Source organism: Gadus chalcogrammus, chromosome 11, assembly GCF_026213295.1.
Source record: "Gadus chalcogrammus isolate NIFS_2021 chromosome 11, NIFS_Gcha_1.0, whole genome shotgun sequence".
Lineage (NCBI taxonomy): Eukaryota > Metazoa > Chordata > Actinopteri > Gadiformes > Gadidae > Gadus > Gadus chalcogrammus.
In genome coordinates this window covers 24,501,806-24,518,185 of record NC_079422.1, presented here as the reverse complement: position 1 = coordinate 24,518,185, position 16,380 = coordinate 24,501,806, and the positions used below count along the sequence as shown (strand labels likewise).

The window sequence follows — 16,380 nt, the reverse complement described above, 5'->3', positions numbered from 1 at the left end:
ATCCTGACTGCCGAAACGTGGGTATGTGTCCCGTGCGCCTGATTGGTCAGACAAAGGACCGACCGCAGCCCCGAGGTTTGAAATTGATGGGAACGGATGTTGAAAAATGAATGAATGAAACCCATTTAAATTGAAGGCATTTAACAGACGCTGTTATCCAAAGACAATTAAAATTAGTACAATATATGTCTTTCGGTAAAGTAAGGATGTTCATCGTAAAAGGGCCATGGCGAACCTCATACAATGAGTGCGTAAGGGGGGGTGCTATACTCAGCCCGTGTGTGTGTGTGTGTGTGTGTGTGTGTGTGTGTGTGTGTGTGTGTGTGTGTGTGTGTGCGTGTGTGTGTCAGCCCCTGGGCAGCGGCGGGCCCCACCTCACCTACAGCCACCGGTCGCGGGCGCTGCTCTGCCTGATCCACCTGGCAGACGCCGGGCTGCTGGAGACTCACACCCAGATACCACGCGCCAAGACCAGGTACACACACACACACACACACACACACACACACACACACACACACACACACACACACACACACACACACACACACACACACACACACACACACACACACACACACACACAGATATATAAATATGCCGACTGAATTCCAATGCATTCCTTATGTGTGTGTATTTCTGTGTGCGTTGTTCTGTCCTCGTACAGGTACTACCTGAGGTGCTTCATCTACGTGTCCCAGCTGGAGGCGCTGAACGTCTCCTACACCATCGAGGCCTTCCTCAGCAGCCCCAAGGAGGGCATGGTGAAGGGACTCTGGAAGAACCACAGCCATGAACCACAGGTGCACACACGCAAATACAAAGGCCTAGGGCTGCTGGACTATGGAAAAAGAATCATAATCCCCATTATTTTGCTCAATGTTGAAATCACGATTATTCAAACGATTATTTTTGAGTTTGAAAACATGATGTATTTATTCAGCATGTCTCTCCCAATAAACACTTTGTAACCGAGAACGTTGAAATTTCTCCTTAAAGAAATACACAAAATGGTCAAGACGAAAAGGGTCAAATCTGAAATAATGTCCAACTGCACTTTCTATCAAACATTTAATGAAAAAAACGATTATATTCGTTTTTTCGTCTAAAATCGAAATTGCGATCAAAATTTGAGTATCGCCCAGCCCTACAAAGACTCATACATGGACACAGAGTCTCACACGGGCTCCTGCAGAGGAAACATATCTACGACGTGCCCTTTGTCACTTCATGTTTGTTGTTCTTGCTTTGGTTTGAGCGAAACGTTTGAGCGGGCTTCATCATGCGCTGTCAGTGAATCCGTCACGCGCTCAGTTCACACAGAGCCTGGACGGGCCACACCTGATCCACGTTTTCAACTTGTTTCGAGCGGAGCGCTTGCCCCTCTTATAAGAAGAGAGGAGGGCGGGACCAAGCACTGCCCTGCCTGCCGATTGGTCCGTCAGGGTCAAGGGTCTAATGGGTGCTGCTGATGAAGGACATGACATAGTCACGACTACCCAGTGGTTGGATGACCCCGTTCTATGTTCAAATAACCGGGGTCACGTTGAGTAACCTTTTAGTTTGGTTGTCAGCCTTAAAGGCCTTGACACACCAACCAGATCATCAGTCGTCGGACAGTCCGGCGAGCTCGGTGACCTGAGTGTGTTCGGTGTGTGCTGTGCGATCGGCCATCGTCAAAGCCGTGATGAATCGGCCATGACACAAATCGGTCCGACTGCCTTTTTTCCCGCCAGACTGTCCAACGACCGATAATCTGGTTGGTGTGTCAGGGCGTTAACGCACAGGTATGGTGATGAGTGACGGGTGTTTGTTCTGTGCTTCAGGCCGTGCGGCTGGTGGCAGACCTCTGCCTGGAGTACCAGGTCTACGACCCTCAGCTGTGGAAAGGACTCCTGCAGAAGCTGCTGGCCTTCAGCATGGTGAGTGGAGAGGGCGGACGGCCTCATTATGTGTCTCTGACCACTGTAATTGTACTTTTGTGAATCCTCCTCATAAAGAAATAAAATAAAAAACTTCACAAAAAAATAAATGGATCGTTACAGTATTATCTGAAGGGAATGCTAGGGACAAATATGTTTACAGTGTGTTGTTATGTCCCTTTTCATTTTAGATCAGCCATCTTCAGAAAGTATTGGAGGCCATCTGTGCTGTGCCATCTCTGTGGCAGGTCAGTGTCTGCACCACAGACCCTCGGGGACAGCGAGTCTCGAGTCTAAAACATTGCCTGTATTGTTGTGACACGTCATAGAACCAATGAAATCCTTTTAATAAAATGAAAACCCACTCTCTTTCTTTCTTCTGTAAAGATCTCCGGCTTCACCAGTATCTGGAGGAGTATGATATTGGCGCCGTTCATATCAGGTATCGAACCTGTCCCTCCGTCTCCACCAGCGTGTAAAGACAACCAGTTCAAATGTTGGTCCAACAAGCACTGACCCATGTCCCTCCTCCTTGTCTCCTCAGCCTCGGTCCCTCTCAGCCCCGACCAACAGACCACGCTCTGCCGGACGTTCGTCCTCCTCCTAAAGTAGGGTCTCCCTCAGACGAGGCTTTGAGGTACGCCCGCCGTCTCCTCCTAACTCCCTCACTCACTCACGGACCCCTCCCCCCCAGGTGCCCGTTGCTGCTGAACATGGACCTGATCGGTATCGCCAACCGCTTCGCCCAGTTCACCCTGCCCGCCTTCGCCCTGGGCACGCTGCTGCTCATCCCCTGTGACCTGAAGAAGGAGAAGCAGATCCAGGTACGGTCGGCTCTCCTTGATCTCAGCCTGTAGAAAGTCCCAAAGTCCCTGTGTTGAATGCCCGTCAGTTCCAGAATCGTTTTTAAGCGCTTTATAAATAAAGTTTAGTTTGATTTCCGTTGTTCAGACGTTGATGTTTGGTTGTGTCTGCAGGGCTTCCTGTCGGCCTGTAACCCGCTGGCCATCCTGGAGCAGGTGGAGGAGCTCATGACCACTGGGGAGATGGCTGGGATCCCCTCACAGGTCACACATCCTCCCCCCACCCCCATGCCCACTGTATCTGTAGCGTTGCATAGACCAGGGGTTTCCAACCTGCGGACCGCGAGCCTTAAGTGGCCAAGTGGGTCGTCGCCTCATTGGCCCAGTACATTTTTTATTCAACATTTATGTAGAGCGTTTTGTTTCTAAATGTGTATGCATGCCCTCATGCCTTGCATATTAAATTTGATAAAGAGACTGTTTGAGGACTGACAAGGGAAATTATGTTTTGATGAGCAATAAACAGAGAGAAATGTAAATGAACCCACATTCTTGTTCGCGAGATTGTATTGCTTATTTTGCAGAACCAAATATTGAGTGGATAGTGGCCCCAAAGTATTTCACCAGATGGGTCCCAAAGGCCCACATCTGGGAGCCACTGGCATAACTCTCTTTGTAGAACTCTGTTTTTTCTAATAAGCTTTCTAATTTCCACTCATTGTATTTTTATGTTCTGAAACCTGGGTCGTCGTCTCCGTGCGTGGGCTGATCTCAGGTCAGGGAGACGGTGTTGATGTTCCTCAGCCAGAGCGGCCAGCAGCAGAAGGTGCTGAAGACCAGACACTTTGAGGACCTGAAGGCGCTGGTGGTCTCCAGAGGCCAGACCCACCAGGCCAGAGACCTGGTGGACTTCCTCATCAGCCAGAACCGGTAAGTCAAGTCAAGTCACTTTTATTTATGTAGCACATTTAAAAACAACAGGAGTGGACCCAAAGCGCTTTACATTTGCAGAAATCAGGGTTGGGCAAGACAGTTGTTGAAAGGGGCCCAGGGGTACACAGGTCTTGACTAAAAAAGAAATGCATAAAATAAGTAGAAAGAGAGCAATACAACTAGTAAGAACAGGGTTAAGGGTGTTAAGGGTGTTTCTGATCGGGGATCAATGATCTCCTTCTCTGTCTCCAGCGTGGAGGAGGCGGACGCCCTCACCCGGGACTTCATGAAACACAGGAAGCCGTCCACCAACTCCTCGCCCCTGACGGTAAGCTCCCGCTGGTCTCCTGTTCCCAGTACAACCATCGCCAATACAGCGATGATGGGATGGCTTTCATAGTAATTGTGTTTAAATGTATTGTCCTTACCAGTTATGTCTACTCTTTTAATATCGTTTATAAAGGTCACACTATTCATTTGAAATGTGAATCTGAGAGATTCTACTTTCATCAATGCATCTCGTTTTGTTTTGCAGGAATTCCTCAATATTGAAAACGGGGTTTCGGCCTGAGAGGATGAATCTCGATGTACAATTTGATTTACTTATGCTACGTTAACATTACTGTATACTAAATAGGCTGCATTTACATTTAATATTTGTCCTTTTCTTACCTGTTCAAATAAATAAATTGCAATACTGTTGGACGTGTTGAAATGATTTGGAAACGGAGAATTACAGAAATAACAACAACTACAAGGCTCAAGAACATGGAGCCTTGTTTATGAAATCCCATCTGAATATTGACTTTGTTTCCTGATCCACAAATCTGCATCAGATATGATGTAACCACTCGCTATGTAATACGACAATGGAAAGTATTCAAACACAGTGAACCTAGCCCTCTCTCTTGGTCTACACATGCGTGTAAACCCACTTATTTATAGCTGAGCCTTTACTTAAGCACTCTTAAATGTCAGACGGCCCATTCAATCACTCATTTGTTCAGTCAATATGTGTTTTGACCCAAGGGAAATTGCAGTAAACTGCAATAAACCCTGAATGTCCTCTGATATTAGCAACACCCTGCCTGATGGAGAGGTAGAGAATGAAGGCTGATGTATTCAGAATGAGTAACCCACACTCCAGCCCAGAAGCAGAACTTCACCCTCCGTCCACATGGGGCCATTAATGAAATCAATGAGGATTTTTTTTTTTCTTGTTTTCCACGTCACGCAAAAAAAAAATATATGCATAAATCGAATTTATGTTTCTGAAACTCTTTCAACTGTTTAATGTCGAGTCAGGTGTTGGCAGAATTCCCATGTTCCGGTAGCTTGTATCATCTGTGATGTGTACACATTTAAAACTGCTAGAACGTGCTTCGTTCATACCTGGCTGGGAACACCGGGCAGAGACCTCCAGTGGGCTCCTGACATGCAGATCAGACGTGTGTTTTGTGTTCCCGAGAAGGATTAAGACCTGCTTAGAACTGGCTGGAGAGACGCATCACACCTGGGACTCACACCGGTTCTACTTCACTGCAGATGCCCCTTCACATGGATAATGTGAAGATGAACTCGGTCTAATGTAGGACAGCTTCCATGAACCAGGCACTAGTTTGGTGTATGTTTTTGACATACTAATGCACAGATTCTGCTACGGAGTCTGAGTGCGACAGGCTTCTAGTCTAATGGCTGACAATGTAGCAAGACGGACTACCGGCGTTACTTCAGCTCAAGTTCTCTATGTGAGCACCAGGGGGCACTAGACAACCCCACTACACTGAATTCTCATTGACGCTGGTTTTGTTTTACATCTTAACTTAAATGTAGGCCATACACTAGACCTAATATATGCAATGATTCTTCATAGCTCATATTTGCCATGTCGACTTCTATAGCTAAATGCAAACAATCATTTTTAGACGGCCAAAGGACTCGTTCATGGTTGGATGGATGACATTAAGTTATGTAATTAATTGGAACATGTGCATGTTTGCTATGGCAGAGCCATATTCAAACCAACCGAAGATAACAAACTCACACGCATTCATCACGGCGATGTGACAGTGAACTAACAGTGTGTAATATGTTGCTGCCCACTAAATGGTTTCAGCATCGTCTTATCTGAGAGGGAGCGTATTAGCGCTGCGTATTTTTAAATATTTCAATTTGTCTCCCGACTCTGCTTTCGAAAGGCAAACACGGCGCTGCAGATAACCCCACCCTCGCGGGCCCCCCCACCTTGTTGATGGAGCCGCAGACACCATCAACGCAGACCACCATATGGAGGGAGAGATTGTTCTTGAGTGGAGCTGATTTGATAAGGAATGAATTTATGACACTTGATTGCACCGCAGGTCGTGAAATATTTGCCCGAGATCAATACGCGGTTCCAGAACAACAACACCCCTGCCCCCGGTCCCATCTGCCATCGTTTAATATTGTATTAATAAAACCGAACAAACACGTGCCTTCAAACCTCCAACTTCATGTTGCGTTTTTATCGCAGGAAATTATTTACATTTACTTACATAAGTGGAGACTTCAAAGCAGGGTTGGGTTTACGTGTGTATAATTATTACGCTATTTTTAAACCGAGAAGTGGAGCACGGGATAAACCGAGAAGTGGAGCACGGGCTGGACTGAACAGAGACGAGGTGCACCTGTTGGAAGGAAGGGTCTATGAAGGCTCCTAACAAGGCAGGATTACCTCCCCGGTTCAGATGTTATTGGTCTCTCAGGAGCGCTCTCAACACTATGGCTCCAGGCAACCGGTAACATCAGGAGGAAGGTGCTGTCTCTCACGCACGCGCACACACACACACACACGCACGCACGCACGCACGCACGCACGCACGCACACACACACACACACAGAGAGAGAGATCCATCTCCATCCATCATCTGAGGATGTCTGACAGACATGTACGGTGAGGCTTAAGTTTAAAGAACGTGCAGTGCCATCCTCTTAGGCTTTGTCAATGGAAGACATGCATAAAGGTGAACAATAATATACAATAACACGAGGGTGAGTGACGTTCTCTCAGACCCATAGTCTCTCCAGTGTATGGCTGTAGCCGGGAGCACCGGGGAGAGATTGTCATAACGCTAAACGCTATACCTTGGTTCGTTCTATGATATTCTCCATCTGCAAGGCGTTCCATATCAACCCCCATAGGAGGCGGTATCCAGGCAACCAACGGAGGCGGGGATGGTCAACTTCTAACTTGTCATCAAAGGAAATTGAAAGACGGAAGCTGTCAGTCAAAGCTTGGACTGCTGTCCATCTGGGCATCCATCCATCCACCCACCCATCTCTCTCTCTCTCTCTCTCTCTCTCTCTCTCTCTCTCTCTCTCTCTCTCTCTCTCTCCCCCACCCATCTCTCTCTCTCTCTCTCTCTCTCTCTCTCTCTCTCTCTCTCTCTCTCTCTCTCTCTCTCTCTCTCTCTCTCGTTGTCTCTCACTGTCTGTCTGCCTCTCTCTGCCCCTCGCCCCCTCTCTCACTGTATCTCCTTCTCATTCTCTCTCTCTCTTTCCCCCTTCTCTCTATCTCTCTCCATCTCTCTCCCACACCCTCTCTCTCCCTCTCTCTCTCTCTCTCTCTCTCTCTCTCGTAGTATATTGTCTCGATATGTTATGACATGGCCATCGCATAAAGTTACTAAAAATACTTTACCTCTGGGGATGCTCATGGCAGCGCATGCATACTAAAACAAAGGCCCTCCCGGGGGCCGCCATGGCCGACACCGATGGCAGCGCTGCTGTCCCCATCTGTGGCGTCGGCCCAATTGTGCAAGGCAGTCACGGGCTGGCGTAAATTGAGCTTAATTTTAAAAAGCGCATGAGTAAAGTCACCTTTAACCTTTTTACACAAAATTAAAAAAGCATTTACAGGCGGGCGATCGGAGGCCAATAGGACAAGTAGGAAGAGCCCCTCGGGGTCTACTGAACGCGAGGACAGCGCCGTCAGAGGGAGAACAAGGAGGTATTGATTGAGTCTATATGCGGGGCGACCTTAAGGCCAGCTACCCGGCGTGTTGCAGTGCATCTATGTCCACGGGAACAGGTGTAATAGCATGAGGGTTCACGAGAGCGCCGGTTAACTCTCTGTGACCTTTCCATCCACGCAGACGAGATGAGATCAGCCCCCCTTTTTCTCGAAGGGGCTAGAAAAAACACAGAGCGACGATAACCGGAAGGGATGTCGTTAAACGGTGGTTGGCTATTAAAGGTGGTCTTTAGGGCGTACCTTGTTCATTCCGTTCCGGGCTGTGCCGTGGCCGCGTTCATTACAACGTGGTCGGCTAGAGTTACGGCTGTGGGAATGTCTCTCACTGATACACCTTGTGTCAACAAAAACTGTTTTTTCCACTTTGCTGACATTCCCTGTGTGATCTGTGTCAACATGCACGTAACAAATGGGGCCTCTGCGGCTCGGTTTAGCTTTTTATTATTATTAATAATAATGCTACTACTATTAATAATACTAATACTGGTAATACTAAGAATGTATTGCTAAAAATAGCTCTAACAGCTGTCCACCAGATGATGTAAAGAGTCAGACTCTCTGCTCTCCACCGCTGAATGTGCGCCACGGCCCCCAGTCCCAGGCCCCTGAACCCAGCACTCATCACCTGCTCCTCCTCCTCCTCCTCACCTGCTCCTCCTCCTCCTCCTCCTCCTCCTCCTCCTCCTCCTCCTCCTCCTCCTCCTCCTCCTCCACCTCCTCATCCCCTCCTCCTCCTCCTCCTCCTCCTCACCTCCTCATCACCTGCTCCTCCTCCTCCTCCTCCTCCTCATCACCTCCTCATCACCTCCTCCTCCTCCTCCTCCTCCTCCTCCTCCTCCTCCTCCCCATCACCTCCTCCTCACCTCCTCCTCATCACCTCCTCCTCATCACCTCCTCATCACCTCCTCACCTCCTCCTCCTCATCCCCTCCTCCTCACCTCCTCCTCCTCATCACCTCCTACTCCTCCTCCTCCTCCTCCTCCTCCTCTCCTCCTCCTCACCTCCTCCTCCTCACCTCCTCCTCAACACCTCCTCCTCCTCACCTCCTCCTCCTCACCTCCTCCTCATCACCTCCTCCTCCTCATCTCCTCCTCATCACCTCCTCCTCCTCATCTCCTCCTCATCACCTCCTCCTCCTCACCTCCTCCTCCTCATCTCCTCCTCCTCATCCCCTCCTCATCCCCTCCTCCTCACCTGCTCCAGCGCTGCCCTGCTCCCCGTGCTAAAGACCCCCTGACGCTCCCGTGAACGCCAGACGTTCCCAAGGGGCTGATGGGAGGATAGCCCCGCCATCCATCAGCGTCTGCCCCCCCCCCTCCTACCTCACCCCACCCTCACATTGATCCGTGGTCACGTCGTCTGTCTGTGAGGGGCGGGATCCAGTGTGCCAAAACAACAACAACAACAACAACAACAACTTCTTGAATACGTTCTTCTGCAGACACATAGTATGCATAATGTGATTGGAGGAGACTTCCTGAGTTTAAATACAATCCTGACATCTTGCCCCCACACACACACACACACACACACACACACACACACACACACACACACACACACACACACACACACACACACACACACACACACACACACACACACACACACAGACACACGCCTGCACACGCACACACACGCCTGCACACAAATTCGTACAATGCACAACACACACAGGCAACACACACACACACACACACACGCAAACACACACACACAGACAAACACACACACACACACACACACACACACACACACACACACACACACACACACACACACACACACACACACACACACACACACACACACAGCTTGTTGTGATATCGGTATATTGTTGAAAAAGACAAGGGTCGAGAGCATATCCAGACCTGCACATTGCGGGCGGGTCATGCCGCTGACACACACTACGCACACTCCCCGTCCGGCAGCGTTTTTACCACCCTCTCATCAGAACACCTGTCAGGGCCGGCCTGGGAAACCAGCCAATCACAGTGACGTGGTCCGCCGCAAATAAAGCCATCCAAACAGGGATGAACACAGGCGATACGTCTCTTATTTGACATTTACCTGAACAAAAGTTTCCCACACTTGTGGGCGAGCCGGAAGAGGCCACCTCGGTGGCCTCTTCCGGCTCGCCCACAAGTGTGGGGAACTTTTTTTTTTGCCCATAAGCTGGGATCACACCCTCACATTAAACATGCACACCAATTAACTCATCACCCAGTCATCCAAACAAAGGCGAGCATGCAAGGTATACATGAACACAGGGAGGGACATTAACACAAACGCATAACTTTACACCGTCGAAGGGTCTTGACCACATCAGTAGACACCCCTCTGGGAGACGGAGAGGTCTCAGACACCGTGTCACAGTCACACGCATGCACATTGCACGCACACACACAAGCACGCACGCTCACGCATGCACACGCATGCTCAAACACACACATAAACATACACACTAGCACATATGCACACACATACACTAACACATACACACACACACACACACACAACATACAGACACTTGCCTTCACACAAAACAAATACGCACACACTTGTGCACAGACACACTCGCACACTCACACATACACACATACACACACTCACACATACACCCAGACACAGCTTGGTTTCTTGTGAACAACACTTGTTAAACACATCCTTCAATCAATCTGGGTACAGTTGTTCTCAGAGATCGAAACAGGTTGGACTTTTTTTTGGAAGGACCTGGGAAACACTGAATCTCCCGGTAACACAGAGGCCATGCTTTGCTCCCATTGATCTGGCCGATCAATGATGAGGTATTTTTAGATGGACGAGGGAGTCTGGCACATCACAGACAACACTGTGTGGGGGGCACTTGGCTTGAAGCAGAGAGGTTTAATCATTCGATTTGAAACTGCAAAATAAATTTGCAATACATTCCAAAGACACAAGAAGAGAAATATCAGCAAGTGCAAAGAGCTATAGACATATTATGTACGTTATGTACGTCATCTAAAAACTAGCATGATATATATTGACATTACACAATAGCAATAGTTTATATACACAGAAGGAACCATGACATTGACATTGTCCTTTACTGTGTGTTGCATTATGTTTTATGACACTTGATATGACAATTGCATGGAACATTTTACTACTAAAAAGCCCACAGATAGAATATATATATATTGCTGCATGGGCCATTTGAAGGGCCATATAACTATAGTTTTCCTATCCATTTTCTGATGGTTTTGTATAACAGAAATGCCATTACCATGATGCCAGTAAATAATTCATCAGTGGGCACATGAACGCCTGCAGAAACCCTTAGCGCCGATGTTTTTCTCCATCGGAATTGTAATGAGCCCCTTCCAATGGGTAATCATTAACGCATTATGGCTCACTATCCCTTTGTAATTGCTTGTATTCACCAGTGTTATTAAAGTAACTTATTTGCCGACTCCCTCTCTCTCGTACCATCTGGGCGGTGTGATAGCCTTTTATAGTTATATATATATTTATATATTTTGGCAAGCCGTGGTGAATAGCAATGTTTAACCGTTATGGTTCATTACCACCTGGCTTCCAGGAAACATGTTGTACAATACAAGAACTATTATTTCAAACCATTCCGTAATATTGTGTTGCCGTTTACACATCCATATATGTCATAGGTTAATGCACAAAACATCAATATATACAGTACATCTATTTATATAGATATATATATATAAATATATAAAAAATAAGTGCTTGTGTCTCCCTCTGTCCTGTATGACATGATATTACCGTCAACGGCCTTTGCACCCTCATTCAGTAATTTACTTCCTCTTATGCGGAATTAGGGGCACTGTGTCATCACGGCCCATAAAGTTGTTGTCGCTCCTCATCCACTGATAAGCCAACCACAGCGAGATACCCAATCTGAAGCTTCAGGGATAAGTCCTCCCGTTCGTCAGAAGATCACAACGTCTTTGATGAGCAGCCAACGCCGCCGCCGCCGCCGCCGCCGCGAGGAGCGTGGCTCACATCGGCTCTTGACGGCTCTTGTCGTCCCTTCCTGTCTCAGTCTCTCTTCCTGGAAGACCCCCTGCTTTAGGAGTGGATGCTGATGGACCCTTTGCTCATGTGGGACTCCTTGGTGACCTCGGTGCTCACGGCGGAGAGCGGCAGGTTCTCGTAGCGCTCCGCCGCGCCCCAGCAGCGGCAGTGTGACAGTGTGGCCTTCAGCTGCTTCTGGAAGTTGCTGTTGAGGAAGCCGTAGACGACGGGGTTGACGCAGGTGGACGCCATGGCCACCAGGTGGCACACGGAGAAGATGAGGTTGTGCTGGCAGGAGACCATGAGCTCGTGGTGCCAGTCGAACACGGTGTTGAAGATGTTGAGCGGCAGCCAGCAGACGGCGAACAGCGCCACGATGGAGCCCAGCATCACGTTGATCCGCCGCGAGCCCTTGGCCCGGTTGTCCCTGGAGGAGTCGCGGGCACGCTCCACCATGTCCTTTCTCCGCCGCAGCCGCAGGAAGATGCTCAAGTAGCAGGCGGCGATCAGCCCCAGCGGCAGGAAGTACTGGAAGACCAGCAGGGAGGTGGTGTAGGCCAGACGGTTGCTGTTGGTGGGCCAGCTCTCTGTGCACAGCCAGTGGTCCTGGCCGGGGAAGGGGAGGCTGAGGTTCTGGAGCGGCAGGTTGTCCAGCACGGTGAAGGACAGGAAAGGCACGGAGATGAGGCAGGCCACCACCCAGATGATGCCCACCGCCATGTAGGACTGGCTGACCATGGGCTTCCAGCCCGTCGGGTGGATGATGAGTTGGTAGCGCTCCATGGCGATGAGAACCAGGGAGAAGATGGACACCGTCACCGAGATGCACTGCACGAACGGGGTGAGCTTGCACAGGGCCTCCCCCAGGATCCAGCGGTCCATCAGGGTGTAGATGAGCGTGACGGGCAGGCAGAAGATGCACATGAGGATGTCCGAGCAGGACAGGTTGGCGATGAAGATGTTGGTGACGTTGTGCATCTCCTTCTGCCTGGCGATGACGAAGACCAGGCAGGAGTTGCCCACGATGCCCACGGCGATCATGGTGCTGTAGACCAGGATGAGGAAGGTGGTGCCACTCTTGGAGGAAGGACACTCCTCCTGGTCCCAGGCTAGTTGGATGAGGCTGTAGTTGGCTTTGGGGTGAGACTCCATGATGAACTGATCGAACGCTTCTTCCATAGGCTGTGTGCTGATTGGCTCGTGTTGTACGGGTGGGCAGCAGTTATCAGTGGTTAATGATACTGGCATTGATCACAGGTCTGCATCATCTTTCTGCATCATCGTCTTCCTCTCTCTGCCTGGAAGAGGGGGAGGGATACAGGTAGAAGTAATCATCATAATGTCAATCGATGAATAGGTTGAATAATGTCTAAAACCGGGATATTCGATGAAGCGGACAGATTGCGGTCAGGAGAAAACTGCCAAGGCATGCGAAAAAATAAACACTTTTCTGGATAATCATTCGAGCGTTTTGGCATCGAGTGTCGTACATCACGAGCCATCAAAGGAGTTCAGATTCACGCCGCTCTTGGGTGTTTTTCCAGCGTGCCGAGATGTTTTCATGCCCTATGCAGCTGTGTCAACAGGAATACTGGAGCGTGGTACAAGAGAGAATACCACTAATAAGTACAGCGAGAGAGAATCGTTTGTCTTGTGGCATGGCTCATATCATGAGGCCCTGACGGAAAGAAGTTATAAAAAAGGGAGGAGAAGGATTGGTGGCTGTGCGAGGGAGCAGCGGCGAATGATGCAGGGATGGTGGCACATTAGGAGACCGGCGAAGAGCCTCGCTCCGGTGTCATTACAGAGAGATTAGATGGGTTTGGATCACCATAGCAGTTAGTATTAATATCCGGGCGTTTTGAAGACGTAGTTGTTATGGCGGTCCTCTTGTTTTATTGGGCCTAATCTTGCTTATTTTGTATAAAAACCAAAAGAAACCATTTGTTTTTATTTGAGCATATAAGCGTGTTCTTGATCATTTGAAAGATGAATGTGAATGTAGAAATTGTATTCTTTATGCTAGGCCATGGGAAAGGGAATTGTGTCCAGATTTCAGAGATGCTTCTGTGTGTGTGTGTGTGTGTGTGTGTGTGTGTGTGTGTGTGTGTGTGTGTGTGTGTGTGTTTGTGTGTTTGTGTGTGTGTGTGTGTGTGTGTGTGTGTGTGTGTGTGTGTGTGTGTGTGTGTGTGCGTCTGTGTGTGTGTGTATGTGTATATGTGTGTGTGTGTGTGTGTGTGTGTGTGTGTGTGTGTGTGTGTGTGTGTGTGTGTGTGTGTGTGTGTGTGTGTGTGTGTGTGTGTGTGTGTGTGTGTGTGTATTCATAACCATATATCCTAAGTCATCAATCAAAAATAACAACCAGTTTTTTTAACCGAATCTCAACTACCTAAATTGGTTCTATTGTACTATGGCCACAGAACTAGAATCTGGTGCCATATAAATGCATTATCTTGAAATGCGGCATTGATAATGTAATAACAGATACCAAAATACCATATGTTCTTACTGTTATTATGAGAGGCTACATTTTCAAGCTATAGAAAAAAACTAATTTCAGTGTAATTTCAGTTCCCCTCAAAAGCCTTGTGGCAGGTTATGTATGGACGGGCCTGGGAAGTATTGTCCCTTTGGAGTAAAACGTCCCCATTAAGAGATGAACGCTTTAACCAGTATCACTGGCTCACCAAAATGCAACTAAAGTGGGCTCTAACAAAACCCAAGTCAGGCTGCAACCCTTGAATCACGTTTAAATTGACATAATACTGCAATTATTCAAATGAGGCATAAAACAATGAGCAACAAACGGTGAAAGATCGTGTATGATGTAATAAACTTCACACCACATCTATACATCTTCTACAAACCAACTTAGTGATGCATACACAAAATCCTCAACTGCGCACTTAAAACACACTATGTTTCTTAACATGAGTCCTGTATGGAGAACAGCGACGATCATCTAACGTCCGAAACCAGTGTGACACATGAGTGACAGCCGGTCCCGGACCCTACTCGACCAGCACATGTTAATGGTCAGCTCATGAGGTGGACCATGTAGTCCGGACAGCCACGGTGGGACCAGGTCCGGAATACGGCGGGAGACTCTCAGGGAATCAGACGCTCATCCACTGGTGGATCCCACGAGGCGATACTTTATACCCACCTGTCCTCTACATTATTAAATAACACCTGTTACATTATCAATTAGACATTTAAGATGTCAAACAGCACACCTAGAAAGAGTTCCACTGATTTCATATTAAAACCATGACCCATCATGAGAGACATAAACAACAACATTGTTAACAGACGAGGAAAAGAAAAAATTAAAGTACAAAGGATTTTTATATGAGTCATTTTCTACTCACCAACATGTCAGCTCTCAGTTAACTTGGAATATCGGCTGGAAGAGAACACGGCAGAGTTTTAACCCGCTGGGAGGTAGGAGGGGTCCAGCCCGTTCGCGGATCTATCCACTCTGTCTCTTAAAGCACCACCGATCCCTTCAGCGCGAGCAGGGATGTGATCGATTAGCCGGGATGTGATCGAGCAGCCGGGATGTGATCGAGCAGGGGTGTGATTGAAGCTGGATGTGATTGGAGCGCGTTATGTAACAGGCTGTCATTCTCAGAGACACCGGTGCGCCAGGGAACGCGCGGGCGCGATGAACACGCGCCCAGTCCTAAAACCTGATACCCCCTCCTTTAAGAACTGGTCCTACCAAAACGGACGTTAAACAATTCTTATTTTATTCTTTCAACAATCAGTTATGCCAATCGTGTCCTGGGGTCTGCGTCTGAGTGCTGTTGGGGTTGTGTGTTGTGAGTTGTGTTTTGTGCGTTGTGTGTTGAATCGCATTTTACACATCTCCCTGTTCCTTTTTTCATCTCGACTCTCAGCACGGGGCAGCAGCCACATGGTGTCGGATGAGTGACAGCCCAACTGTGTCTCAGGAACATTCTCATGACTATATGGATGTTTTGTCTTGTTGTTTGTGTCATTTTCAAATGTACAAATGCAGACTTATTTTGTGGAGTTTTCGGCATGTGATAGCTTGATACATTGGACATAATATCATGAAACCATTTATGCCTAATAAGGATTTATTAATCTCTTATTAATCAGGTTAAATAACATTTGTAAATGAAATAATGATGGACAGTCGATTGACAGGTCGCCAAAGTGCTGTGCCGTCCCTCAGATGAAAACAACACAAAGATGTGGGGTTAAACAAGTGTATATGAAAAAAAATCTAAGCCAATTGATGACACATGTTTTTCTTGCATATTTGACATAAATTACAATCAATCAATCAATCAATCAATCAATATGGTTTCGTCCTCCCTCGTGATGTGAAGCATAATCAAGCATAATCAGAGTGTACGTCATAAACTGTTGTCGACCCTGAAAAGTGGAAGCAATGGATCACGTTTATTGAACCACCAATAACTTCCCGCTGGTACAGTCATTGCTTCAGTCCGAGCAGTGACCTTTGTCCTTTGGCTCTCTCAGTTTCTCGAACTGTAGGCAGAGTGGCTCACCAGCATCCACAAATGAGTTCGCCTCTACATAGCTTCCCACCCCCACAACCATATTAGGTACCGATGTATGTTGTACATCCTGGCACTTAATGTTCACACTTATTGTATGTTGTACATCCTGGGACTTAAT

The 16,380-nt window shown here is 47.9% G+C and overlaps 2 protein-coding genes across 3 annotated transcripts in view; one reads left to right on the top strand and one right to left on the bottom strand.

The window, feature by feature from the left end:
- Positions 1-4,355, top strand: part of kntc1 (kinetochore associated 1) — a 34,622-nt gene extending 30,267 nt beyond the window's left edge. For both annotated transcript variants that reach the window (XM_056602485.1, XM_056602484.1), the window contains exons 51-62: positions 1-21; positions 351-475; positions 668-803; positions 1,827-1,922; positions 2,114-2,170; positions 2,310-2,364; positions 2,467-2,530; positions 2,617-2,746; positions 2,900-2,989; positions 3,501-3,655; positions 3,911-3,986; positions 4,194-4,355. The exon at positions 1-21 is cut by the window's left edge and continues 58 nt beyond it. In XM_056602485.1, the coding sequence (XP_056458460.1) occupies positions 1-21; positions 351-475; positions 668-803; positions 1,827-1,922; positions 2,114-2,170; positions 2,310-2,364; positions 2,467-2,530; positions 2,617-2,746; positions 2,900-2,989; positions 3,501-3,655; positions 3,911-3,986; positions 4,194-4,229 (1,041 nt within the window). In that variant the 3' untranslated portion in view covers positions 4,230-4,355. The remainder of the gene's footprint in view (positions 22-350; positions 476-667; positions 804-1,826; positions 1,923-2,113; positions 2,171-2,309; positions 2,365-2,466; positions 2,531-2,616; positions 2,747-2,899; positions 2,990-3,500; positions 3,656-3,910; positions 3,987-4,193) is intronic.
- A 6,190-nt stretch (positions 4,356-10,545) lies between these two features.
- On the bottom strand, positions 10,546-15,175 carry LOC130392097 (neuropeptide Y receptor type 6-like). Its single transcript, XM_056602531.1, has 2 exons — positions 15,078-15,175; positions 10,546-13,004 (listed from the first exon to the last, which is right to left on the bottom strand). The coding sequence occupies exon 2, from the start codon at positions 12,952-12,954 to the stop codon at positions 11,761-11,763; it is 1,194 nt and encodes a 397-aa protein (XP_056458506.1). The 5' UTR covers positions 12,955-13,004; positions 15,078-15,175; the 3' UTR covers positions 10,546-11,760.
- Positions 15,176-16,380: the final 1,205 nt, after the last annotated feature.

Excerpts from the sequence above, each read along its gene's own strand:
- LOC130392097 (XM_056602531.1), bottom strand. The coding sequence starts at position 12,954 with ATGCCAGTATCATTAACCACTGATAACTGCTGCCCACCCGTACAACAC.